General features: G+C 45.4%; 3 protein-coding genes across 10 annotated transcripts; all 3 read right to left on the reverse strand.

The window, feature by feature from the left end:
* Positions 1-7,374: 7,374 nt before the first annotated feature.
* On the reverse strand, positions 7,375-15,109 carry LOC112878127 (protein WEAK CHLOROPLAST MOVEMENT UNDER BLUE LIGHT 1-like). 6 transcript variants are annotated; one of them, XM_025942543.1, is made up of 4 exons: positions 11,810-11,991; positions 11,568-11,723; positions 9,542-10,539; positions 7,375-9,448 (listed from the first exon to the last, which is right to left on the reverse strand). In XM_025942543.1, exons 3-4 carry the CDS (start codon positions 10,502-10,504, stop codon positions 7,619-7,621), a joined length of 2,793 nt encoding a protein of 930 aa, XP_025798328.1. In that variant the 5' UTR covers positions 10,505-10,539; positions 11,568-11,723; positions 11,810-11,991; the 3' UTR covers positions 7,375-7,618. The 6 variants fall into 6 exon arrangements, 3 of the variants coding, with proteins under 3 accessions (XP_025798328.1, XP_025798327.1, XP_025798326.1); XM_025942542.1 differs by having other exon boundaries at positions 7,375-9,451; XM_025942541.1 differs by having other exon boundaries at positions 9,536-10,539.
* A 511-nt stretch (positions 15,110-15,620) lies between these two features.
* Positions 15,621-18,388, reverse strand: LOC112878204. Of its 3 annotated transcripts, XM_025942637.1 has the most exons (4): positions 17,598-18,386; positions 17,371-17,459; positions 16,594-17,008; positions 15,833-16,171 (listed from the first exon to the last, which is right to left on the reverse strand). In XM_025942637.1, the coding sequence occupies exons 3-4, from the start codon at positions 16,985-16,987 to the stop codon at positions 16,062-16,064; spliced, it is 504 nt and encodes a 167-aa protein (XP_025798422.1). In that variant the 5' UTR covers positions 16,988-17,008; positions 17,371-17,459; positions 17,598-18,386; the 3' UTR covers positions 15,833-16,061. The 3 variants fall into 3 exon arrangements, with proteins under 3 accessions (XP_025798420.1, XP_025798422.1, XP_025798421.1); XM_025942635.1 differs by lacking the exon at positions 17,371-17,459 and having other exon boundaries at positions 15,621-16,171; positions 17,598-18,388; XM_025942636.1 differs by having other exon boundaries at positions 16,594-17,459; positions 17,598-18,383.
* A 383-nt stretch (positions 18,389-18,771) lies between these two features.
* LOC112878203 (15-cis-phytoene desaturase, chloroplastic/chromoplastic) lies at positions 18,772-24,412 on the reverse strand. Its single transcript, XM_025942634.1, has 15 exons — positions 24,255-24,412; positions 23,414-23,656; positions 23,205-23,337; positions 23,009-23,097; positions 22,845-22,902; positions 22,181-22,336; positions 21,836-21,984; positions 21,280-21,399; positions 20,875-21,088; positions 20,701-20,803; positions 20,523-20,570; positions 20,312-20,357; positions 19,734-19,921; positions 19,462-19,624; positions 18,772-19,340 (listed from the first exon to the last, which is right to left on the reverse strand). Exons 2-15 carry the CDS (start codon positions 23,591-23,593, stop codon positions 19,272-19,274), a joined length of 1,716 nt encoding a protein of 571 aa, XP_025798419.1. The 5' UTR covers positions 23,594-23,656; positions 24,255-24,412; the 3' UTR covers positions 18,772-19,271.
* Positions 24,413-26,868: the final 2,456 nt, after the last annotated feature.

The following is a 26,868-nucleotide window of genomic DNA, read 5'->3' on the forward strand; positions in this document are numbered from 1 at the left end:
TATTTCAACCCCTGGATTAACCCTTTTACGCGAAGCAAGGATGAAAGCGTAAGCGGGATTAGTACGAGTGCGTATTTTACTCAACGTGATTTGCGACGCACCAATCTCCCTCCCTCCCCCTCTCCGTCTCTCTTGTCGTGATTTGCGTCAAGTTAGGCTATTGAAGTGTAGGAGTCATGGAAGAATGTGTCAGTGTAGCTTATTAGTTTTGCTGCCATTGTAGCAACTCATTACTTAATCCAGTATCAGTCGAAACGTAGCTAGCTAGCTAGCTGCGCTGCAACTTTGCAAGTGCAGTGTCTCTGACATACCCTTCCTACCTTATTATGGTGGGAGCATCCATGATTCCAGTTCCATCGATAAGCAAGCTTCACGCATAAGTACCCCATGCATTAGAATACAATGATCCCGGACAATTTAACCCCCGTTTCTTCATATACAATTCCGTCAGGTTGGCCACAGCCACACAGAACCGATTCCAGGCGTCGCGATGCGATCCGTTTGTTGGGTTGGTGCATCCTCCAGAAGCCATCGCTTGATCTGCATGCCCATGGATCGATGCCTCTGAATTGAATTCAGTTTATCTGTCATTTGGTCAGGGTTTCATTTCCTTGCTACTGTTCCTGACAGCAGCTCGTCAGGTTTCAGAAATGATCGCTGATGCCGCGTCCCTGTTGGCGCTTGCACACCAAGGTACGGTTCGGTTGCCCGGGCTCGATCAGGACCAGCAAGGACACCTGCAGGCCCGCTTCCTCGTCGGCCGCCTTCCGCGTAGCCTTGCTTGCTCGAGTCGGTGCGATCCTGGGCGTTCCTTCCAGCTCCAACGCCCCCAGATGATCAAGGGCATCAGGAACTGTAGTCCGCACCGCACTGAGATTTCACCTGACGCCTGCAGGGAAGACGAGGCTTTGTTTGGAACGCAGGAAACCCACAATTTGAGGGGTTTGAGCGAATCATAAATGTTTTTAAGTGTTTCTTAAATGCAATGACCCAAGAGAGGCCCATAGCATTGGGCATTGGCATGAGCTCATAGAACAGGGAAGTGAAAAGGAGGGGCTAGCTGCTGATGCAGATCGAAATGGGGCCGACAGCGACCCTGGTACTACTGGTACTTTACATTCTGCGCATTAATCAGGAATGAACAAAAAGCAACCAGGTTGATCATCAGCCATCCAGTTAGCTAGCGCCCTTGATTTTAACGTCTCGATTGCCGTCGATGGGCGCGCCTACAACTGATCCAAGAGATCGAATTTATGTCTAGGCATCTCACATCTGTAACCATCACAATTAAAGTGGAAATTCACTGGTCCTGAAGTGGTGTTGCATCTGAATTAATGCACACCGCAGAGTAGTGCCGTATACAAATCCTAGATGATCAGTTCATCTAGCATTGCAGCTATAGATCACTTCGGAATTGAACAGTTCAGCTTAATCCTACTGCATACTAACCTGACTTATCCCTTGCCGTTCAAGAATGCCACAAGCAGATGATCTACACGCGCATAGACCACAAAGTTGCTGATCAAGTCTGATCTTATCTTCGCATCAAAAGTTAATAAAGAGAGATAAGTATATTATTTCATCCTGATGGGTTGCTGGCAAAATGATGTTTTCTTTGCCGGTGCAATGAACGAGCAACAATGACTGGAGAAGTGTGTCAAACACAGAACTGAATTAAAAACGACGTTCATTCCATAGAAAATGCGTGCCCAAATCGCATCAGATCGGTCAGGTGCCCATCAATGCTGCAGGCGGCTTTAATCTGTTTCCTAGTGATGATTCGGGTCGTACATGCCCGTCGTGCTCGAACTCGTCCGTCGTGATTTTCATACGTGGAAAGACGACGACGCCCGGGGCCGGTCGCGGTGTTGGAAGGAATACACACTTAGCAAAGGACAAAAGCAACCAATTAGTTGAACCCAATGCTTCAAAGAATCCTTTTTTCCACTTTGGTTTCTGCTCCTTTTCCACTTTGGTTTCTCCTTCGTCCTCTCCTTTTCTCCTTTCCTTTCGGTATCCGGTGACACTTTCAGTAACTTTACTCCACTGTAATGTCAGGGGATTTGCGAGACGACGGATCTGCTAGCTGAACGTTCAAGAGCCGCTTGGGGGATCAGAAATTGTGACGTTACGTCTCACCTGAATTATAAAATTAAAAAGAGGTTTAATAAGTGATTTGGAGCATAAGACAAGCACATTGAAGTCTGAAGTGCTAGCTCGGTCTTGTAAAAATTGCTTACACACCACTTCTGATTTTTACCATATAGTACTATCTTTTTACCAAAGAAACCACTATAACTGTAACTGTTTGGTGAAAATATGGTCTTCTTTAGTGGTCTTTGGAAATTGGAAAGAAAAATATTGTGCTTTGCTTGCACTTTATATTTGACGCTACCCTACTCCATCCCCTGCTGGTTCCATACTTCTCTTTTGGCTTGAATGTAGGACTGAGCAATGGTTCTTGGTAAATGGCCGACAATATCTTTTCGAAAAGTTTCGAAGAAAAGGAGCAGATGCTATACCAGGTGATTCTCAGAGTAGCACTTGATAAAATCTAACAGGTGTAATCTACTGCCTTTGTTGATTAGTAAGCTGACAAAGGCGAAAATCATCTTTATTTAATCATGTGTCGCTGAAGAAGACATGTCACAGGCATTTTGGAGTTATTAGATTACAGTCTTCAAAGATCTCTTTTTGGCGCCAATGTACGAGAAAATAAAAGGCGAGCGGACACCATCGGTTGGCCGGTCCGATCCGACTCGTCAGAGCGCCTCTAGCTAGAGCTCACACGATTTGAACGCAAAAGATAGATAAAAAGGTGAGAGTGAGGTTACTACAGTCTACAGGAGAGCAAGTGCCGGGTGGCCGGCAGTAGGGTTACAGAACCTTGAAGGCAACTCCATGGCCGAACCTACCCTAACCCCCTAGCCTTTTCTCCGTTTCCTTTTACTGATCAAGGGCATTCTTCTTCGTCTTCCACGTCGGTGCTCGATCGCCAGAACATCGATTGGTTTCTCTTTCTCACCAAATCCCTTATGGTTTTCTTTGTCTTTCAGTTAAGAAAGTTCGGATGCAAAGCTTACCGGTTCTTGTTCCATCATTCCAATCCAAGGGAAAATAAAAATATGGATGGGGGACTTGACCTGCTGTGTCTGGCTCAAAGGTTATCTTTGTTACAGGCCGGTGGTAGTTGTGAGCTGACTCATCTTTCTTGAAGAAATGATGTGCACATGCCGCCAAATTCACACAGGCCTTCTGTTTGCCACTCCTCATACATTGCACTGCGTGTATCTGCTGGTAATCAGAGGAAGAAGATGGATTCTTCAGTGTAAACTGCAAGCCTTGCTGCCTCATCAGCCCCAATTTAGTTCTGTAGCGCGAGAAGAACAGTGGTCACCATGTCTGGTTTGTCCATGGCGGCGGGGGCCTATATGCTAACCGTACCGACGAAACGTGACTCCAAGCGCGCACGAGACTAGCCTCTTCAGCTGCAAGGCCCGCAACCTGCAGTACGGACGTGGGCGTCAGGCCAACCAGGCGGCGGCGGTCTCACCTGTGGGCAAGAACGCGCCGGCGCGGCGAGGCCATCCTCAGCACGGACCGTCCACGAACGCGCCACCGTCCGTGTACCGCGCGTCGCGGCAATGATACGGAGCCGCCGGAGGCGCATAGATCGAAGGATACTGAAGTGCGCGGAGCGCCGCTCTATAGCCGGCGGACGGCGGCGGAAACGCGGTGACCGCGGCCGCGCCGGGAACACGGGGTGGACGGTATTTCATTTACCGTCCGCCCCGGTGATCACGGAGGCCGTCATATCGAGAGCGAGCGGCAGGATCCGAAGCGGTGGAGGCAAGGGAGAGCGTCGGGTGGGCCGAAAGGCGGTTAGCGCGGCCCATTTGACTGCCGAGGCCCAGAAAATGAATAGGGCTGCAGTAGACACTCCGTCAGCACACGCAAGTCACGGGGCCGGTCATCAGGCTGCCGTGCAGGAAGTCGCGCCGCCGCCTGCCGGAAAGGGAGGACATGATGGCCATGGAGGAGCTGTCATTCAATTCTGGTGGCAGGAGGAGACCAGATTACACTAGAGCCGCTGCTGAATGCCGACGCTTCAGGTCTGGGGAGAAGGGAGTAGCTCGGCGGCAGCCACGCCGGCGTGGCCGTGGCAGGCAAGGGAGCTTTTGCAGCATCGATGGCGTGTGGTGATTTGTGAATTTGCAGTGCATCTGCAGCTAATCAGACAGAGAAGATAGATTCTTCAGGGTAACTTGCAAGTTCTCGCTGCCTCTGCCGTTGCCGTTTACCAATGAGCAGTGCTACGCGCGGAGCCTGATCCGCTGACGGCGACATCGCGGATCTCCGTCTGCCGGCCGGTTGCTTTCGGAGTCTTTGATCTGCCGCGGGCTCGAGGGGACGCGTGAGACGATGGCAGCCGCGCTTGCCTTTTCTCCGGTTCGTTTTCCTGATCAAAGGCATCCTTCTTCATCTTTCACGTCGGTGCTCGATCGCTAGAGCATCAATCGGTTTCTCACCAAATCTCTACGGTTTTCTTTGTCCTTCAGTTAAGAAAGTTTGAATGCAAATCTAACTAGGTCTTGCTATTACGCATCAATCTTGTGGGGAAAAAAGGGGGACTTTTGACCTCCTGTGTTTGGCTCAAAGGTTATCTTTGGTACTGGCCAGTGGGAATCTAGTTGCGAGTTGTGACCTGACTCATCTCACTTGAATGAAATGATGTGCACATGACGCCAAATTCATACAAGCGTTTTGTTTGCCTCTCCTCATGTCTTACCGTACGTTTATCTGCCGGTAATCAGAGGAAGATGACGGATTCTTCAGTGTAAACGCGTGCTTCCTCATCAGAAAACAAACGAGAGGAAAACTCTCCCCAATTTTGTTGATTCCGTAGTGCAAGGAGAACATTGGTGACCATGTCTTGTTTGTCCATGGCGGCGAGTGCCTAGATGCTAACCGTCACCAACGAGACGTGACTTCACGCGCGCACGAGAGCCTCTTTCTTCAGCTACAGGACCGCAACCTGTGGCACGGCGGCAGGTGGCAGGCCAACCAGGCGATTCATCGCGACACTGGCAGATGGCCGGCCGCCGTCTTCACGCCCATCTTAAGCCGCCGCCGCGGCGCCTTCCATCATCCATAGAATAGCAACCCCTGCGATTAACCGCACATCGATTTAGGTTCCGAAGTAGGACGAATGGAGTGAAGCTTACCTGTGGCTTGCCCTGCCTGATCAGCAGCCCCTGCTTTTGCGCTGTGCATCAGTGCATGCAGGCAAGGGAAGTTCGCCGCAGAGTGAACCTGCACGTGCTAGGCGTATCCTGAAATCTTTCTTGCGACTGAAAATGAGACGGCGGCAGTTTTACCAGCGGGAACGCGCCGGCGCGGCGAGGCCATCCTCAGCACGGGCAGTCTGCAGACGCGCCACGCCGCCACCGCGTGTGCTGCGCGTGGCGGCAATGGCAGCCGCTGGAGGCACATAGCTCGGAGTATCCTGAAGTGCTTACGGCGGCAAGACCGGGCTCCGCCACCGCAGCGCCGCTCAACAGCCGGCGGAAAGCGGTGACCGCGGCGGCGACGGGGAACAGGTCGGGGACGGTATTGTATTTCGTTTACCGACCGGGTGGACGGTATTTCATTTACCGTCCACCCCGGAGGTCACTGAGGCCGTCAGATCGGGAACGAGCGGCAGGATCCGAGCCGGCGGTGGCGTGGGGGAGCGTCGCGTGGGCCGGGCCGATAGGAGGCCTAATCAGCACGGCCCAGTTTACTGCCGAGGCCCAGAAAATGAATAGCAGGCTCCGTCCCGTCGTCATCGTGCGCACGCAAGTAACGGGGCCGGTCGGCACTCGGCAGGCCGCCGTTCAGGAACCTGCAGATGGAGGTGAGCTGAGCGCGCAGCCGGCTGCCGCCTGCCGGAGAGGGAGGAGATGATGGCCACGGAGGAGCTGTCCTTCGATTCTGGCGGCAGGACAGGGCCAGGTTCGGCCGAATGCCGACGCTTCAAGTTGAAGCCCATGTAAGGGATCAGCTCGGTGGCGGCCACGCCGGCGTGGAGCTGACAACCTCTGACGCCCTACGACGGCGAGGCAAGGAGGCTTTGCAGCATCGATGGTGTGTGGTGACTTGTGAAGTTGCCGCGTATCTGCAGCTAATCAGAGAGAGAAGATAGAATTTTCAGCCTGAGCTGCAAGTTCTCGCTGCCTCTGCCGTGCCGTTTACCGATGAGCAGTGCGACGCGCGGAGCCTGATCCGCCGACCGCGACCCCGCGGATCTCGGTGCGCCAGCAGGTTGCTTTTGGCATCTTTTGATCTGCCGCGGGATCGAGGGGACGCGTGAGACGGCGGCAGCCGCGCTGTCAACCGATCCAGCTTGCCCCGGGCCCGCGGGCTGCCAGGCCGCTCGCCGCTTCTTATCCCCGAGGCTTGTCAGGAATGGAACATCTGATGTGAGGGAGCGAGTCCATCATCTCGCCGACGGCGCACCTGCCGCGCCCGGAGCACGGCGCCAGGAAGCCAGCCACCGACCGATCTGATTAGGCGGCTGAAAACCACCTGCGAAGCGTGTCGTTTCGCGGGGGAGAAAGCGTGCGACCGACGGCTTGGTTCGATGGATCTCGCCGAGGCCGGAGATGATCGAGACGAGGCGTGGCCTACGAACTCTGTTGGCTTGGGTGGACCGACCGGTTCCAGCTTCCAGGCCATGCGTCGGGCTTAGGGGTGTCCGTGTGCGGTTGCGCCGCATGCTTCACGGTTCACCACGCCAACTCACGCCCCTCCCGGGTCCGGCACAGCACCCGGTCACCACGCTCCACGCAACAGTAGACAGTAGACTGCCCATGCCATGCCCGGGCGGGCGAGTGCTGGGCACGTTGCGGAAAGGGCTAAACTGGGCCTAGAGTAATATTGGGCCCTTGCCTCAGATCGGCCCAGGCGAGTGGCATTTGGGCTCAATTTACATTTTCTATTGTCTACGGGTCCGATCTTGGGACTCAGTCAGTTTGCACATCGTGCGTGCAGGCGACGTCCTCGTCGTCCGGACCCACTCCACCGTGGCGGCAAGCTGGGCCAGATCGCACGCCTCTCCATCCCACGCGGTGGGCCGAGGTCAACGCTGCAGCTCTTGTACAGTTGTATTGTACAGCTGCTCTACCACCAAATCAAATGCTGCGAGCACGTCGCCCTGTTCCAGCGACCATGCGTACCGTGCGGATCCGGCAGTTCCATCTCACCGAGCCTGAACAGGCTGTGTTTCCTTCAGCTGAGATCGTGCCCAGCTAGAGGCATCTTGCGCTGTCTGTTCACAACATCAGGAAGACAAGATAAAATATGGAGAGGAATACTTCTGGCAAGAAGCTACAGTGAAAGCAAACTGCACGCGTATATTGTATACTCCATCGTAGTGTTCACAGAATCAGGAATGGAAGAACCAGATACGATTGTGTTACAGAAGCATTCTAGCACAGCAAACTGAACACACCAGCAATCTCACAACTTTCAACACACACAGCACAGTCAGCGTACCATCGGCAGCAACTACTGCAAATTTACACACTCCCGGCACTGACAAACATCACAGGAAAGGGAGAAAGGAAAGCGCATTCTGTTACCTGGCAGCTTTGAGCCGCCTCCTGCCCAGGAACATGATGATGCGCGGGAAGAACGACAGCTTCTTTGCCTTCCTCGTCTTCGCTTGCAGGGCCGGATCGCTGGGGCTGCTCCTCCCGGACGCGTCCGACAGAGGATGAACTGACGAGGCCGCGCAACTGTCTTCTTTGATCGTGCACTTCGTGTCTCCACGGATGATCTCTGCGGTGTTTGAAGGTTTGGCTTCAGATTTTGAAGCCTGGTCACCAGCCCTGCGGCGCCTGCCGTTCTCCTCTCTCCATCTCCTCAGCTCCTGCTCCATGGCCAGCTTGCCCTCTGTGGCCCTGTCGGCCCGCTCTGTGGCGGCGAGCAATGCCTGCTTTCGTTCTTCCAAGGCCTTGTACGTTTCGTTCAGTATTGATAAAGTGCGTGATTCAGACTCCTTGGCTGCCTCGACCTGCGCAATAGCAGCAGCTGTCTTCTCGTGCACAAGCTCTTCTGCCCGATGGGACCTCTCGACCAGAGATGCGTACTCCTCCACAGCAAGCGTGATCATCTGAGAAGAGCCCTGTTGTTTGATGTTTGCTGCAACCTTGGTGCCCTCCAGAGCATTAAGCGCCAGCCGCTGAGACTCTTTCGCCACTTCTACCTCCCTCAGAACTGCTTCAAGCCTGAATTCCATAGTGCTCAGAGCAGCCTTCGCTTGCTCCACTTCTTCCTTGGCCTTTCTTAGCTCGTCCTGTGTCTTGGCAGTGGTGGACTTAGCCTCATTGGCTTCCTTGGCTGCGTCTTGCAGAACCTTAGGCAACCCGACTGCTCTATCTCCGCGCTCTTTCTCCTTGGCACGAACTGCTTCAAGTTCCTGCTGAGATAATTTAATCTCCACCTTGAGAGATTGGATGGTTATGGATGCCATCGCTTCCCTCTGCTGAATGGCAGCAAGTGCTGCTTTCTCTTTGTTCAAGTCCGATTCGAGTGATGCAGCAGTTGCTTTCAGAGCGCATAGTTCATCTGTCACCTTAGCAATGCTTTTCCTGTGCTCCTCGAGCTCATTCCTTGACAGAATGATGGCTTCTTCTTGCATGGACTTATGAGTTCCACTTTCTTGTTCCTGTGCTTCCTCGATTAACTTCGCCTCCATATAAGTGGCTACCTCATTCTTGAGATCCAGCAGCAAGCTAGATGATTTATCAAGCTTTGATTGCAATTCTTGAACAGAAGAAAGCTCCATGCTTATTTGATTCAGTTCTTCCTCTTCTTGTCTGAGATCCTTTTCCCATGCCAGGCAATCCTCATCACGCGCCATCAATGTGCCTTTCTCGAGTTCTTCAGCATCATGGCATGTGGACTGAGCCAAATCAAACACCTCCTTCAGTCTTTGGAGCTCTATGGTGAGCTCCTCCACTTGTCTCTCGGCATCTTTGGACATTGCAAAGGCTGTCTGAGCTTTTCTAACAGAAATATCTGTTTCGGTCAACAAAGAATCATAATCCTCCTGGACTTTTCTGAAGTCATCTTTCACTAACATAACTTTGGCAACCAATGATTTGCGCCGTTCTTGAATATTATTCAACTTCTCCTCAGCTACAATACTATTGTCAAAGGCAACTCCCTCCTCCATCTCTTGTAAAATAAATTGAAACAACTCCAAGTCCTCCTTGGCATCCACCTCTATGGCTTGTTGCCTCTCCAGAACGTGTGTCATCTCGTCAATAATGTTCTTTGTTCTCTCAAGCTCATTGAATACTGATAACTTTGCAGCCTCTGCAGCTTCTGCTTGACGTTTACATTCTGAAATTTCATTCTTCAGCTTATCAAGCTCAAGTATGATATGGTCATGGTCGCTCTCCTGCTTATTAAAATAAACGAGAGTATTTCACAGAGTTGTAACAGATACAATCCATACAAAAAATAAAAGGGAGGGAAAGTAAATTACATTTACCTGTGCTGTCTGTGATCTGTGAGTTTTCCAGTTGATACTACCACCAAACTTTGATGCAGCAACCTTTACTGATTCAATAGGGGTCGTAGTATCAACAGTGGTTTTATCCATTCTCAAGTACTTGCTGGTGCTTGATCTGCTCACAGGTGCAGGGACCTTTTGTCGTGTGTCTCCTAGGTCCATTTGGTGCTTATGAAATCTGTTGACAATCAGTGGTTTATCTTCTTTCACCTTTTTCAGTAAAGCAGGTGGTGTTCCACAAGTAACCTTACCAGAATCAATACAAGAAGCATCATCTTGGACCCCTTCACTTAACCTAAGCAAAGACTGTGAAGCTGAACAGACGTTTACTTCTGAAGCTTTCATTTTGATAGAATCATCTTGGGCTTCCTCACTAGAGGAAGTTGGAAAGCTATCAGGTATTTTGTTGGTGGACAGTAATTCACAACTGCCTGCTTTTGGTGAAAGAGCAACATAATCACCAATAGGAACTTTTTGCTCAACTGAAACTTCATGCAAATCTTGTTTCCCATCTGTCAATATGAGGCGCATAGGGCATTCTTGCTGCATTGATGCCTCAAGCATGGAACGAGCTGTGTTTGATCTCACTGTGTTAGAATCATCATGGGTTTCACTAGAGGAAGATGGAATACCATCCTGAACTTCATTGGTAGATGTCATTTCGCTGCTGTCCACTTTTGGTGAAAGGTTTGAGTCCCCAGTAGGAACCTTTTGTTCAACTGAAATTTCTTGCAAACTGTTTTTGTTCTCAGCTAATACAAGGCTAATAGTATACTCTTGCTGCATTGGTGCCTCAAAATTAGCACTTGCTGCCTTCAGAAGGTTACTATGATAATCTTCATCAGTACCTTCAATTAGCTTAGGCCCTACTGAACTTTGCAAAGATTTTGGTGAAGATACAATGTCAGATGAACCGGCCTCTTCAATTTTCTTGTCTGCCATCCTTTCAAGCCGCAACTCAACAAATTTGTTACTAACTGAAGAAGAGACATTGAAGATAAGAATCAAGGATGGACAACAAAATATTCAAAGCCTACCAGAGTTACAATTGATTTTACCAAAAAAAATAATAGATATGTACACAACAAGAAGCTTGTATTTCATCATTGTAAATATGAAATATCAAATTATTGATCAAATTGATGCAAATCCTAAATTATAGTACTGTATTACTGAATAGTATCATTCATCTATGAAGTAGCTCAAAAAAGAACATTCAGGAATGATCCGAATTCAGAACTTGATAAAAACTAGGTCCATGGTGCATAATCATCTTTATAAGCCACAAAGAATTGACCCAATTATTAGTCAGGACAAAGCTCCTTTGACCTAATTATCATGGCTCAGAAATAAGTATCCGATTACTGAGAACATATGAATACCCCCACAGTAATTTTTGTCATGACGTGCAAGCATATCCCATATCAAACACAAGAAGCAAAAGAACATCACAAAAGAACTCAAGAATTTATGAAACAAATACTGAGAACAATCAATAAGTGAAGGCCATCTTAAACAACACATGAAAGGAAAGTATACAAAATACTACATGAATCGAAATAAATCAAAATATAAATACAAAAGCAGAATCCGTACCTTACTCAAGACACTCTTACGTGTACGTTTTTATCGCAGGAGAATACTAAAGGTAGGACAAGGGATTTTGGGCAATGTATGCATGATGTTTCAGGAAGAAAACTGGAGGAAGGGAAGAGACTTGAAGCGGTGGAGATCCATTTTGGAGGTGGGAATATCCATACAAATAACTACAGGAGAAGACCTGGACTCGTTCCCTAATCTAATACTTGTTTTGATTTACTTCTGTAGTTTATTCTTTATAGTTGCTTTTTTATATTGGTGCTATTGGCACAAGCTGGATAGCCTAAACAAATTGTGTGCCACCATGAAGCAGGAACAGCTGTATTGGCAATATTCACAATTTCACATATACCCTCATGATAGTTGGAAATTGTAAAGAAGATTGTGCATCAAACTGAGAGTTCACCTGCCTACTGGACAGTAAAGGTATTCCAGAATTGCACGTGTCTGCACTATAAAATCTTCAATTGTCTGCTCAATTCTCCGCATATATTGCTGTGCTCATGTAACTGATATCCGATTTGGATATGACTGGATCTCCTTGAGCCAGTCTGTGCACCATCTTAAAAAAAGGAACAGGTCAAATAATTTCTTACAGTTACCAATATGATAGTAATCAGCACAAAGTGCAACCGTGAAGTGACTTACCATTTACATGCCCCGCAATCTTCTTTGGAAACTGTAATAGTAGATTCTAAATGCAGTGTTCCTTGTTTTGCACACAGGCGGGAACATTTTGATTTGTGCAATAATCAGCCACTCCAAAATATTAAGCCGTGTAAGAATGAAGGAATGTTTCTTGTCCACAAACAAAAATAAGTGCCTGGCGACTGCCTGTAAGAAAAGTCGACTAGATATGAGCATAGTTTCAAGACATCACCCAAAACTGTAATGTGTGGGGAAAAAACTTGTCAAACTCTAGACCTTTGTTTCATAAGGGCTACTATGTCATCCCAATTAAGCTAACCCCCACATCTTTTCGCAATCCTTTTGCTTCCATGTCTGATCTCAGTTGCTCACAGTCACTCCATTTGCCAGCTGAAGCATAGATATTCGAGAGCATGACATAAGATCTTGACTTGCCATGCTCAGATTCAATGAGCAATTTCCCTACAGACTCGCCAATTTTAGAATTACCATGGAATCTGCATGCTCCAAGCAATGATTCAAGCAAATTATCTGATGGCCTGAATGGCATTGACCTAACAATATCATATGCTTCATCCAAGTGGCCCATTCGGCCCAATAGATCCACCATGCATGCATAATGTTCCATTCGTGGTGTAATGCCATAGTCTGCCTGTAGTGATTTAAACAATCTTCTTCCTTGCTCTACAAAGCCGCTATGACTGCAGGCCGACAAGATACTAACAAAAGTTATGTCATCTGGATCCACTCCTGAACTGATCATCATCGAGAAAAGATTAAGGGCAGCCTCACCATTCCCATGCATACAGTATGCGTTGATCATTGCACCCCAAGTGACTGAATCTTTCTCCACTGAGTTATCAAAGAGCTCCCTTGCAAACGATATGCTTCCACATCTTGAATGCATGTCAATAAGAGCATTGAGAACCAAATCCTTTGCGCTAAAACCCCTCTGAAGAATGAGAGCCATAACACATGCAGCAAAATCTGCATCTCCAAGCTGTGAACATGCTGAGATGAGTGACAGCATGGTTACTGCATCAGGTTTGACATTAAGGAAGAGCATATGCTTGAAGATATGAACTAGCATATCAGCCTGCTTGCATTGGGCACATGAAGATAAGAAGGCATTCCATAATATAATGTTTCTTTCACCAACCAAACTGAAAATTTTGCTGCAGTATTCTATATTGTTGAACCTACTATACATACCCATTGCTGATGTGGCGAGGGCTGTTTCCAGCCTGGTGAAATTTCGTACTGCATACCCGTGTATAGACTTCCCTTGCAACTGGCTCTGACAAACAGGCAATAAATTCAGTAACGTTACAAGATTTGGTTTCACATCATTCTTGACCATTTGGTAAAACAAAGGCAATATCTTTTCAGATAAGTTGTTTTTGTGATATCCACTCATCAGGGCATTGTAAGTGATTGTATTCGCAAAACAACTGTCAACAAGTTGCTGACCTGCTTCAACAACACCACAGTTGGTGTACATGGTAATGAGGGCATTTGTAAGAGAAACATCTGAATTACATCCACTTTTGATTGCCAGAGAATGAACTGATTCTCCAACTATGGCATCCTCGGACACTGAAAGACTGCTAATAACACCAATCAGAGTTACTAAGTCAAACTGCACTTCTTTGTGGCACATCTGGCAGAATAACATTAGAGAAGCCTCTGAATCCCCTGTTTCAGCAAAACCAGATATCATAGTGTTCCAAGATATTAACATCCGTACTTCCATTTTCTGGAATATTGTATAGGAAGTTGATATATCTCCGCAGTCGGCATACATAGCTAGGAGTGCATTCATTACACTCTGGTTTGATTCAAATCTATTCCTAACAGCATATGCATGTATTGACTTCGCCACGTGCAAATCTTTTGTGTGTCTACATCCAGAGATCACATTAATGATACCTGTTGCATCTGGAGCCACACCCTCGATCTGCATCTTGCAGAACGCATCAAGAGCCATGTTCCATTCATTGTTCACAAGGTATCCAGAAATCATAGAGTTCCACATGAGATTGTTCTTCTCGGTGAAGCAACAGAATAGTAGTATAGCTGAATCCAATTTCCCAAGCTTAGAATACATGGAAACAAGAGCACTGACAACAGAAACCTGCTCTGAAAGGCCAAACTTGATAATCATACCATGCACAGACTCGCCTTGGTATATACCAAAGAAATCATTGCAAGATGGAAGGACAGAAACCACAGTGACTAGATTAGGTCCTAGGCCTGCACAATGCATCAATCTGAAGACCTCAAAAGCTTCCTTCCAGTTGCTGTGCTGCATGTACGCTGATATCATGGAATTGAAAGATACCAAATCTTTCATAGGTTGCATATCAAAAACCAATCGAGATGAGGAAAGATCGTCAAATGCAGAATACATTGAGATGAACGCAGATGTAAGGGACTCATCAGCTATCACCCCATATTTCATTGCCAATGCGTGGAGCGAACTACCAACATCCTTTGCTTCGACACCGCCGCACATACCAATGATACCAACAAGTGTGCTTGCATTCAATCTCATGCCACCCTGCTGCATCTCGTGCAACGCCTCAACAGCTTCTTGGAAGCATCCATTGAGCGAGTACCCTGAGACCATAGCGTTCCAAGAAATCAAGTCCCTCTCCACCATGCCATCAAAGACTCTCCTTGACACATCAATCTGGCCAGCCTTAGCGTACAAATCAAGGAGCGCAGTCTGCACACCAACATTACCCCCATGCCCTGTCCGCAGAACCCTACAATGCACCTCCCTCCCCATTCGAAGGCAAGACACAGTCGTGCAAGCCTTGATGACCGGCGGGAAAGTGAAGTTGTCGGACCCAATGCCACACAGCTCCCTGTAAAGATCAAGAAGCTCTCGGTGGAACCCATGGTCCGAGAAGCACCGGACGGCGAGATTCAGCGAATACACCGTGGGGCGGCTGTGGTAGGCTTCGGCGAAAAGGGATGCCGCGGGCGCAGGCTTCCCTAAAGAAAGGTACCTCTCGACGAGGCCCGTGACGACAGAGTTGTCCCGGATCGATCCCGTGACGGCGAGCCGCGCGTGGAGCGCTCTGAGACATTTCAGCGAACAGGTGTTGTGCATGAGCACGGTGAGGCCCTCGAGCTGCCCAACCTCACTCGTCGGAGCTGAGGAGGTGAAGGACTTGATGCGATTTTGCTTCGATTGGTGCCGGACCCATGTGATCTTGAAGAATTTGGAGAGATTGACGCAGTGGGTGGCCATGCCATGGAGGAGCACAGAGAAGGGCGTGGTCTGTCTCGCAGGCGGGAAGAGTATTTGTTTCTGGGTTGCCCGGTAAAGAGGATTACTAGTAGTACGAAGGATAAAGATGGCATTAATACTTATACTAACCGGTTTGAAATGCTAGGTCTGTATCGCGTATGATGCTCTGTAACTTTTTCATGAATTTTATATTTTTAAAAATATTCCTAAAAGTAGTGACAAAAATTAAGGTGGAGTAACTGTGCCATCCTCGCAGCATGATCAGTTGTGTAGTTAAGAATTAAGGTAATTACGAACTTATTATGCGTATGAGAAAGTGTTAAAAAGATTCAGATCCAATAGTTCCATTAATTAAATATGAAGGCAAACGACTCATGGCTATTCTAGCTTTATTTTTCAATTTATATATATATAAAAAGATGATGATCGTCCAACGGCAAGCGACAAGCATGTACATTCATTCCGGGAACAAGCTACATGCATGCGACATCAACACAATTGGGGCAACAAAAATAGTTTGGGAATTGTAAATCTGGAATGATTCTCATTATGTTGCAAACATGTACGATTCACTCATATTGCAACTTTATTAGTAGCTGCTCCCCAAAGCCGCAGCAAAAAGCATTACATTGATAGGATCACTGATCAGCCAATACATATATCTACAAAATAGAGAGCTAGCCTATTATTCTTCTGACGAGAGAGTGAGGCACTAAACAGCACTACTGATGAAGCCTGCAAAATACACAGATACATATAACAAGAACTTAACCCGCCAAAATGCCGCTACTAACTGCTCCATTACTTGTAGATTACAAAATCATTAATAGCTACTCTTGCAGCGCTTTCCTCCCGATCAAAGTATCTTGCCTTCCAACAGCTTTTGTGGCAGCAGAGAAATTTTGAGGGACTCACCACAATCATCTTAGCACCTTCTTTTTGGATAGTCATCTCACAACAGACTAAGCTAACTGGTCCTGCGAATTTACTTGATCATTCATCACAGTAGTGGGACGTGCTGCTTAATCTCCTTTTCTTGCATGCCTTACTTGATTCTGCTTCAACTTCTGCCTTGTCGTCAGCAAAATTCTGATCAGAGACCTCTGGAGGGAGAAAAATATAAAATTGGCATTAGAAAAAAGTTTACTGCATGATGCTACTCCTGAGCAGTGAGTGCTACTGTGCTAGTTGAATTCAGCACCATAGTATATACCGGAAAGAAATAGAAACAGAAGTTCTTGGACAATAAACATAACTGATCTGTGTTATTATTCGTCTCTTCTATAAAAATATCTTAGTGTTAAAAAACATATTGGTGGATTTTTTTGGTGCTGGTTGTAGAATCTTGGCAAGTGTCATGTAGAACTATCATAGAAGAACTGCATTAAATTGTGGACTAGCTACATAGCTAATTAGGACACCTTATATCTGAGCTGTGATACTTAGTAAAAATGTTCGGATAACCACAGAGGAATTTTGAGCCTTCTGCTGAAATGTATCAATGAGATGAAATAAAGTCATCTACCTGTACTTTCACCAAGAAGCTTGTTGTCTCCTTTGCAAGCCACCCATTCCCTTCCATAAGACACTGAAAGCCTCTTCCGGTTTGTCTGCGTACCCGATTCATGATCTCCCACTGAAGCCTCCAGCCCATCGCTTTGTGCATTGCTACCACAATCACGCGGCCTGAAATGCTGGATCCAGGGATTTGCAGGCAGGCAGCATTTGGTCCCACTTTGCACACGAGGATTAGTCCTCTCATACTTGATGTACTCCCACACACCCCTGCGAAGAACCTTGAAGTCATTGCCATTTGCATTGTGCGGATGGTTTCCGTGATTGTATAGTTGATGGACGAAAGAAGCCTCCATGGAGCTTATATACAACATGTGTCTCTCATCTGTCCACCCGGCAGACATCGTGTCCAGAATTCGATTTCCCTGTCAAATAATCAAATGAAACATTTTCGTTACTGTGCGTAAAATTTAGCTAACAGAATGATGTAAGAAAGAAACCAAAAGTCATGATTAAGAGGCACACCACTACTATTTCAATGAATCAAATTATTTCTGGATCAGGATAAACTATATTATTATTAAAAAAATGGTATTAGTCCTAAAAGGGATTTATTTTATTTAGAAGCAACAGACGGAGTTAGGGAACATTTTATGACTTGGAAATGAGCACACTATACAACAACAATTCATATCCAGTTAAAGGGTTGATGGCCAGGTTTCATTGCATTACAAAGTGCCAAAAATGTTTACAGCATTCAACAACATATAGCAAATTGCACACAAACTCATGTCTCTAGCCAGGTCCAATCGTCCATTGCTTCGACACCTGAGTTAACTGAATATCAGTTGGCAATCATCCTACCAAGCTCGAATCCTAAGATCATTGTTAAGAGAAAGGAATCATAAAATTACGTACACAACAGTACATCAGACAGTAAGGAAATTACAGGAACTAAAGAACTGGCACGATATGCCAAGAGGGAAAAAAAGAAACTATGTTGGTTTTTAGTACCTTGGCAAGGCCACCGGCAGATGGATCGGCCTTAATGGGTCGATTCAACGACACATCCCCCATTGGATTCTTTGAAACAGACAAGGAACAAGCAAACGAAGCAAATCCCAAGGATGTGCTTGTATTTTCCTGAAACTTTTCCGATGAAACAACTGTTGTGCTCCCTCGATGAAAAGAAACCTTTTCCCCTTGAGAAATTACAACGAAGATGCAGACGCAGAAGATCAACAAAGAAGCAAAACTGGTGCAGGAAACAGCCGCAGTTTCCTAGACACCGGACGATAATGGATTGGAGAGACAAAGCTGCAGAAGATCGCAACTCAAAGAACCAAGAAAGCCCCCAAGGATTACAAAACCAACAACACACCTAGCCACCTAGGCAAGAAGAAAACGGCGAAATTTCAGCGGAATTCAAGGTGGGTTCTTGAGCGGAACCCCAGAAAATCAAACAACCCTCGGAAGGCAGATCAAGGAAGCTCCTAGATTTGGCTCAAGCTCTGGATAAACCGGGAAGGACGGAAGGGGACAGAGATGAGAGGTATATAGCCGCGGCGGCGGAGAGAATGGCCATTGAAGCGCAAGGACAATAAAGACAGGATTAAAAAGGGATCAGCACCCGACCGGACCCTCTGGATGGAGCTTTTACGCCTACGTGCCGGCGCTTTTCCACGTGGCGGCCCGACACGTGGCTCCGCGGGGAAAAATATCCGGCCTCAGATATTTGTTGGCTGGCCTCTCTTGCCGCCGGAAAAGGGAAAGGGTGGCGAGAAAAGATCTGCACCTGGGACTTTCGAGGGCCCCGCCGCTGGAGGACTCGACTGGAAGGCATGGAAGGGATCAGGTCATCACAACCTGGAGTAGTGGTTATCTTGTATTGCTGCCGTATGACTCTGAATAGTCTAGCAATGCTTTATTCTGTTATGTCCTGAGCAGAGTCACCCATTGATTTTGAGGCAATACAAATCTGAAAGGGAAAAAATTTGTCCCGATGCTTTCTTGTTCAGGGGCACCAAGGAAGCCGGCTGCTTTCAGCTGGATGTAACATCAGGGGCACACAACCAGGATGACAGATAAGAATATGTACTCGTGCCAGTACAAACAGATAAGGGAAATGTGACAAGATGATAATATCTGGGCTCAAAAGGACAATTATTGACACGCCACACGCCAGGTATATGAGGACGAAAAATATCTCACGGCCAAAGTCCAAGCTTACTGCAACTTGACAAATATAGTATGCCCAACAACACAAACGGCACACAGGTTCGAGATTATCTATGTTCCTATCTGTTCTTTTTCATGACACAAACCTCGAATATGTTCGATGAATGGAACACAGCACACCTCACGTAATAAAGTTCAGCTAATGGCTTTGCTGACCCGGCTTACCTGAAGTCCCATGGACAGTTCTTCCCACGTGGGATGGATATATGGAAACCACTCATCAGAAAGTGCTGCAAAGATAATATCTATCTGAGATCTCTTTTTCGCTTTTCCTTTTGCAAAAGTCTAACAATTGCTGTGTAGGTCGTTTTACATATATGATACCAACTACTGTCACAATTCAACCCTTGGGAATTGTCAAAGGACCATAGGTGCCTCCAACATAAGCTGTTGGTGGGTTCCCATGAAATAGGTGGTAAGATGACACACCAGTGGGAGCCTGAACTACAACTAAGATGCGACCGGAACTTCTTCAGATTGCAGGCTTTTCTGGCTCCTGAGGGAGAGCCTGCTATAATCCTGAAAGCAGCAGATGTTAAATCATTAGCTGCAAAAATGTATCATATCAAAATGATCCAACGACTCAGCAATCTGATGATTTTATGTGCAACCGCCAACCAGGAACATGATGAGTATTCACCTGCACTATAGACTGGGCACAAAGCTTCCCAGATAAAACTGCACCTTCCATGGAAGCCAAGTATTTCTGCTTTGTGTAATCGCCAGCCAGATAGAACCCTTCAATCGGTGACCTTTGGAGAGGTCGGCAAGGTTCACAGTTTGGGACTGTTTTGTAAACTGATCTGTCAAAGCAAGCCGGAATATGAACGTAAGGAAACAGCACATAAAATTATCAGAGCTACAGCTACTTATGATTATCTATCAGGAAGGGTCTTTGACAAATATCCTCACCTCGGTGTCTTCACCACATGATACTTAAGAATCTTTGCTTTACTCTGATCGGCAGCAATTTCATCAGGAAATAACTTGGCTAGCTCTTCCATAGTTGCATCAATGATTTCAGCGTCACTTCGACCAATCCATTCCTCAGCAGGAGCAAAGACCAGCTCCAGCATTGAACAGTTTGGATCATAGTACTCCTGTAAAGAATTAGAAGACAAAAGGAAAGAAAAAAAGAATATGAGTGTGCATTCATTGCCTTTGCTACCTAATATATCATGATTCATTAATACAAGGCAGCATCCACTGACATGTTTGCAACGAACTAAAGTCCTACAGTTCAAAACATCTAGCACAGATGACTAAAATTCATAATGTGCAAGATGTCTATATTTCCACATAATAATGAATTCCTTTTAAATCATGTAAGCTGTAGGACCTTTATTGTAGTTAATAAAGTAAAATTCAGGTGGCTGTTGTATGACACATGTGGAGGTCGCTAAGCCCCAAAAAAATAATGGAGGCTATCACGGGTGATGCATTAGTATGCTAGTGTTTGTAGAATATTGATAAGGTCCTCAAGCTGGTACCTTGCAGGTTACCGACATGTCTGCATAGACACTTAAAAGTGAACTCCTGAAAAGAAAATAAACAAGATCAATACAAGGGGCATACGGTATCTAATACCAAAAATAGAAATTCACACATGAACCGTAGAATTTGCGCAACCTGAATACACATGAAATATCTTGGTAGACAAAAAAAATGCATGAACTACAGGAATATGGTCAGGAGATGTACCTGCTGAAAAGAAGGTGGTCATATGTGTTTTTCAGTTTTCTGTCAAACCTGAGGTATTCAAAACAACAGAAATTCTCAGCAAAGCTAAGAAATGCCTTGAGGAAGAAGCATAACCACACAAGGCAATGAAGTATTGAAGTCATTTCAAATTCAGAACCAAATATTTCAATCAACTAACCATATATGAACATTGATAACAGGAACTCCCACCAACTTCTCCAGCTTCTTGAAATAAGAAATTTCACTCCACTCTTGAGGTACAAGAAGCTTGAAGATATCAACTAAATACAAAGACTAGTCAGTTAAATGAATAGTTGCACAGGAAACAAGGTTTATTGGAAATAAATCGCACCTGGTGCTGCACAAACATAAGCATCTCCAGTTATTTGAGTTCCATCAGTAAGTCCGAAATGTTTCACAGTTCCATCAGAATTCAACTCTATCTTTTTAAGACGAGAATTGAGGCGGACCTCACCACCCCTAGACCGAATGTGATCAACAATAGGCATACATAGTCTTTCAGGTGGATTACCATCCAAGAATGCCATTTTGGAACCATGCTTCTCCTGCACATTTACACAAAGTAATCTTTTCAAAAGACCCTCATGCTATCTTAAATGCAAATACATATCAGCAGTTTTCTCAAGTAACAAAGGATACGGACAAGAACAGAAGAATCAACACACATAAGCTATTTCTCCAAACAGAACAGGAAAGTAATACATTATACGATCACATAGAGAAACAACGTCTGTACCTGAAGAAATCGGTTCAAAGCAATCAAAATGCACTGCATGGATAGCTCATCAGGATTTATGAAATTCAGTGCCTTGGACATCGCTATAAAAACCTCATCATTCACTCGATCAGGAACACCCTGTGCTGATTGAATAATTGTATCAGGCACCACATGGCTCCATAAAACATAGAAAGATATATTACAATCTATGATGACAACCAAATTTGAATAACTTTAGTGTGCAAAGAAACTCTTATGTGCTCTTTTTTTTTCCATTTCTGGTACATTGCTGAACTTAAGAAGGATGAACATTGCTGGACTTTAACTGGAAAAATTAATGCAGTATAAGCAATGCTCAGTCTAAACTTGCACAGAAAGGGCTTTACAACCAAATATAAGATAAGAATTTGAGCATATGAAGCATTTTCGTTTATGGAGCGAGCTAGGCTTCTTCAGGAAGATATAAAAAGAAAAGGAAACAATTTATTGGCAAGCTACAAGATCTTTGGTATTGATGAGATGGTCGAATGTCTTGAACACAGAAACTAGTCTAATGAACACACTGAACTCGTACCTGCTTTTTCATCCACTCCGAAACTGTCAAGCCATCTTGAGCTTCAACATAAGGTTGACCACCAAGCATTGCTGGCAGAAGTCCAATAGCAAACTTCACCTTCTCAGGCCAGGTAAGCATTTCATTATTTTTCAGTATGGCCCATATTCCTGTTAAAAGTACAATGGTGAATCATATTACAGCATCAACTAACCTGAATGGTAATGATGTAGTGCTATTGCTGCCACTAATAAACCCTCTAATAAAGTACATATACTAGCAAAATGAGAGAACTAAGATTAGAATGCATTTCTGGATTGTCTAGGAAATCCATTGCTACAACTCCAACATTGTGTATAATCTTACCATTTACAGGTGCTGGCAAAGTTTCTGGGAAATCAAACCGGCTGAATTCTCCTGGCTTATTCGGCATGGCAAATATCATGGAGTGTTCTTTCCATTGCAAACGGTCCTCAATACCAAGCTCGCCAAATAAATTCTGTACGTTGGGATAAGCTCCAACTTAAACCAAAAATACATGGTTACATACACACACACAGTAAGTGTTATATATGCTAGGAAGGGAATGGTAGCAATCCAGTGCTCTTGTGAACAGAATAACATGGTTTATGTAGCATTAAAACATGTACAGCTGTATGGTTCAACTATGGCATTATGGATATTATGTATGGGTCAGCATGGTTTATGTAACATTAAAACATGTACAGCTGTATGCTTTAGTAATCAGCAAATTTTTCAGGCTATTTTGGCACTACTAGTAACTTAACCAAATTCCTCTCTCAATAATGATTTTGCACCAATATTTATATATTTTCCTTAGAAATTCCTGCGACATAATGAAAAATAAAAGCACAGTAGACACAATAAAATTGTGGTTTAGAAGTTTGTGTCATGGTGTATCTTAACAGTTTGTTAACATGTGTACACTACCTGTATGTTTCTAATAGAAATAATCTAAAAAAATCAAATATCATGAAGAGAACCTCGAGGACCAGAAACCGTAACTTACAAAAGATATGAAGCCCAGTCTCGTACCAATCTCCATCTTCATCCTTCCAAGCAGCTACCTGTTCAATACATAGACAAAAAAAAAATCATAAAAGGAACAAATGGTGAAAACAGTAAACACGAGCAATTCAGAGTGGTAAACAATCATGCAAGTATCTATCAGACCTTTCCGCCCAAAACATCTCTTGCCTCAAGCAATATGGGTTTATGGCCAGCATCTGCCAGATATTTTGCTGTTGATAGACCAGCTAATCCTGCAAAAGTCGCATCACAAATTAATAAAGCTAAAAGTCAATTGTGTTTGCCCTTGAAGTAAATTACAAAAAAAACTAGGAAAACATTAATTACAAATTATTCGGACCTGCACCAGCAATCACGACCTGTAATGGTTTACTGGGGCGTTCGCTGTTCCTAAAAAATGAAGAGAGCTGTCCAGCTTCCAAATAGTTTATTGTGCTTTCTAGCGGAGGTCTTGGAAAATCCTTGCAGACAATCTGCAGAAAGCTAATTAGTTATATTTTCACAAGAAATGGCCTGAAAACATGAAAAAAAATGAACAAAAAACTGAACCTGCAAAGCAGAATGTCTACGCTGTGAGCTTCTTCCTTTATTCCTCAGGACAAGAGACTTCACAGCAAAGCTTGCAAGGTGACTACTCGGAAAGCATCTCTGGGTAGGAAGTTGTCCCGCAAAAGATCTTGCTTGGTTCACTCCAGTAATATTCATAGATGATAAACAGCCAGTATCCATGTCAAACCAACTCTTGATAGATTGTTGTCAGCTCTGCTTCAACTAATGTGCAGAGGCAGGCTTCTGCATAATCAAGAGAGGCCATTAGACTCCCAGTTCAAGAGGTCCTTTCTTTTTAGAGTTCCATGAGGTCCTTTCTTATGTGCATCTTCCAAGTATTGTGAGTAAATTGATCCGGTTGATAAATATTAATGAAGTTATTGTATGCTGAGAACAACTAATGAATTAACAGCGATCCAAGGGAAACATAGAAACACAACTTGGACCTCCTTTTAGGCGACTAAGGTAGCACCGCCGTCTAAGTTTAAACTTCAACCATGTCTCTCTACCCTATACAGTGTAAGCCATACTCAACAGTCTACCAGAACACCGCTAAACCTCTGCGCCCAACAATTGCAGCCTACTCCATGTAAGCTGTAACAGCCAATTCGCAAACCAATCACAAATTCCTGATTCCTCCGAAGTACAAACCCTAAGAAATCCCCCATTTCAGCAGCCTGTTAATACTTTCCACTTGCAAGTAGCAACCAGCAAGAGAGCCCCAGAGCCGCCCCATCCCTCTGAGGAAGCGGATCGCCCTTACCGCATGACTAAACTGAAACGCAGAGTGAACAAGCAAGGGAACTTAGGTTGGTTCGGGAGAGACGTGGCGGGGACTCACCGGAGGAGAAGAGAGGCAGGGGAGGCGGACTAGGCGAGGCGGGGCAGTGGCTCGCGCGTAGCGGAGCGGCGTGGAGGCGGGGGAGCCCAGGCGGGAGGGAGGGACTCGTGTCTCAACTTGGGCGATGATAAGGGGAGGCGGCCTCCGCATTTGGTTGGGGCGGTGGAAAGGGACAAGAAGGAGCACGACGAGGCGGGGGTGAGGAGGATGTGGTGGAGGAGGATGCCTTTTGGCGCCTGGTGCGCTCTACGTTTCCGTGGTATATACCGCCACGTCACTGTCCGCAAACTCTTCCCATTTTTTGCTCGTTAAAAAAGCCTACCTGACGAGACGTTATGGGCTTAGCCATTTCAATTTTCACAAAAGCAACGTCGTGCCGTGGGCCGTGCTCTCCCGTCGAGATCCCTCGGGAATCCTATACATCTTTGGCAATATTTTTCCTTTACCGCCTTCCAATACTTGAAATCCGTGCAAATATATACAATCATTGGATCAACATACTCAAACTCTGACCCTCACGCTCTCTCACCTCTGCAGCACCTTCCTCCCGTGCCCACACCGCCGACGCGCCGCAACGCCGCCGGCCCTCCCATGGGCGCGCCTCCGCTCCCGTGGCCTGCTGGCGCGCCCCCGCATCTCCTGGTCGGCCGGCGCGCCCGTAGTGCCGCCGCCCCTCATGCCGGTCCTGCGTGCCACCACCTATACCGGTTGCCGGTGCCGGAGAGGAAGGTGGATAAAGGAGTGTTGAAGTTCAATATTTTTGAAATGTTGGTTCAATATTTTTTTAGTAAAATATTGAATGGGTCATCAGCCGGATCTTGATGGACTTTATAGATGCACACGATATATAGGAGCCTCCGAGACCCATCCGTCACAGCGCCGCAGCTAGAGTCGTTTCGTGAAGGGAAATCGACTGATGGAGAGTTGGAGAGATGACGGGACTCGGGAGAGACAGCTTATTCACAGTTTGGCTCTTGCCATTTTGCAATACAACCCTTTTCAAAGTAGTTTCCAAAAAAAATCTTATTAGGTAGGCATGAAGAGTATAAAATAAAATTACATTTCAACTCATAAACGACATAAACCATGCATTCTCCTAAACAAGTCACAAAATGAAATATAAATACCAAATTTATGCTATGATCACCCTGATATATGGGTCTATGTATGAGTTAATGAGTTAATATTTGTTTGTGTGTCATGTCTCTGTGACATTACATATTCTTGCACATAGTAGCTTTCTAAACCATTATACTATAATTAATTATTATTGTGTACTTATCATGCAAATCGAACCATGCTGGACACTTGGGATCGCAGGAAGGGCACACGACCTGCACTCATAAGTGTTGTACACACAACGGGTACGGCTTTTCAAACATCCATGTTTAGTTAGTTGAAAAGGTTGATTTGTATACTAACTAGATATTGAGATGGAAATCCTATTTTATAAATATACTAGACAAAAATACATCCTTTTTTCCCTTTGAAAATGGAGTATTGAGGAACCCGTATTGAGGAACCCAGTTTTCATGTGTATAGCTCCGGATGAAGGAGGCCCTGTACGAGAGAACATCTCTACTGTTACAAGTTAGGTGTTATCGTATTACCAAACACAATAACAGGCTATTTTATTAATTTTATGAATAACTTTAACCTTCTGGTTAATCAACTCTACTCTCGACTCCATATATATTATGTATGTATATATAGCAGGCAAGTCTCTATTTTCCCATCAAAAGAGCACTAAATATGAGCCCAGCCCATTAGCCATCCAGAATATTGGGCCTATATGCCATTTAGCAAAGTGCAAAACATACGAGATCAGCCCATTAATCAGTCCACAGTTCTCACCAAAAAGTCCAAAACCCTACAAGGGGCACCTCCTCCCCACTCCCCCACCTAGCCGCCAGTCCGCCACCAGCCTCGCTCACACCCTAAGGGTGTGTTTGGTTGGGGAGCCAACTTAAATGAAATGTTTCCATTCCAATTTCTGAGAATGGAGTCGCTCCGTTCTACGTTTGGTAAGCAGAACGGAGCCGCTCCATTTTTTGTTTGGTTGGAGAGTGCGCTAGAGTAGAACCATTCCATTTTGTGTTTGGTTTGAGAACCAGGTGAGTGTGGTTACCTCCTCCTTTGTTGGGGTGAGCTTACCACCATATTTCAGTTAGAATGCACCATACTTAACTGAGTTTCAACATGACATAATATGCAATATAATTAACTGAGTTCATAATCAACTCTTTGTAGAACCATAGAAATGACCCAACTTCATCACACATTTTTGAACCGTTGTCTTGAGTATTACCATAAAAGATAAAGCACATTGCGAACCTTTGCCAAATGGAGGGTATTGTTAAATCTTAAATCATCAATTCACTTAAAAAACACAGCTTCTTGATATTTGTGTTCAGCTGCTTGAAATTATTATTGAACCAGATCATGACTCTCGATGAAGAATTCTGAACAGCATAAGCTTGCTTGCTTAAACTGTCAGCTGTAAGCTACTACAATAAAACTTCTTGCTCCAATAAGTATATTTTTACCACATATTAGAACATATCTAGCTTCTCCTTGTGATCCTAACATTAGCCACTTGCTGATTTCCCCCATT

This window comes from Panicum hallii, chromosome 9, assembly GCF_002211085.1.
Source record: "Panicum hallii strain FIL2 chromosome 9, PHallii_v3.1, whole genome shotgun sequence".
NCBI lineage: Eukaryota > Viridiplantae > Streptophyta > Magnoliopsida > Poales > Poaceae > Panicum > Panicum hallii.

Coding starts and splice junctions, on each gene's coding strand:
- LOC112878203 (XM_025942634.1), bottom strand. CDS start 23,593: ATGGATACTGGCTGTTTATCATCTATGAATATTACTGGAGTGAACCAA. Junction 21,400..21,835: donor CGGAGTGGATGAAAAAGCAG/GTACGAGTTCAG, acceptor CAATCAGCACAG/GGTGTTCCTGATCGAGTGAA. Junction 19,625..19,733: donor CATGTGGTGAAGACACCGAG/GTGAGGATATTT, acceptor TTGCTTTGACAG/ATCAGTTTACAAAACAGTCC.
- LOC112878127 (XM_025942541.1), bottom strand. CDS start 10,504: ATGGCAGACAAGAAAATTGAAGAGGCCGGTTCATCTGACATTGTATCT. Junction 9,449..9,535: donor CACAGACAGCACAGGTAAAT/GTAATTTACTTT, acceptor TTTAATAAGCAG/GAGAGCGACCATGACCATAT.
- LOC112878204 (XM_025942635.1), bottom strand. CDS start 17,660: ATGGGGGATGTGTCGTTGAATCGACCCATTAAGGCCGATCCATCTGCC. Junction 17,009..17,597: donor CTGCCGGTGGCCTTGCCAAG/GTACTAAAAACC, acceptor ATTATTTGACAG/GGAAATCGAATTCTGGACAC. Junction 16,172..16,593: donor GCTTCTTGGTGAAAGTACAG/GTAGATGACTTT, acceptor TTCTCCCTCCAG/AGGTCTCTGATCAGAATTTT.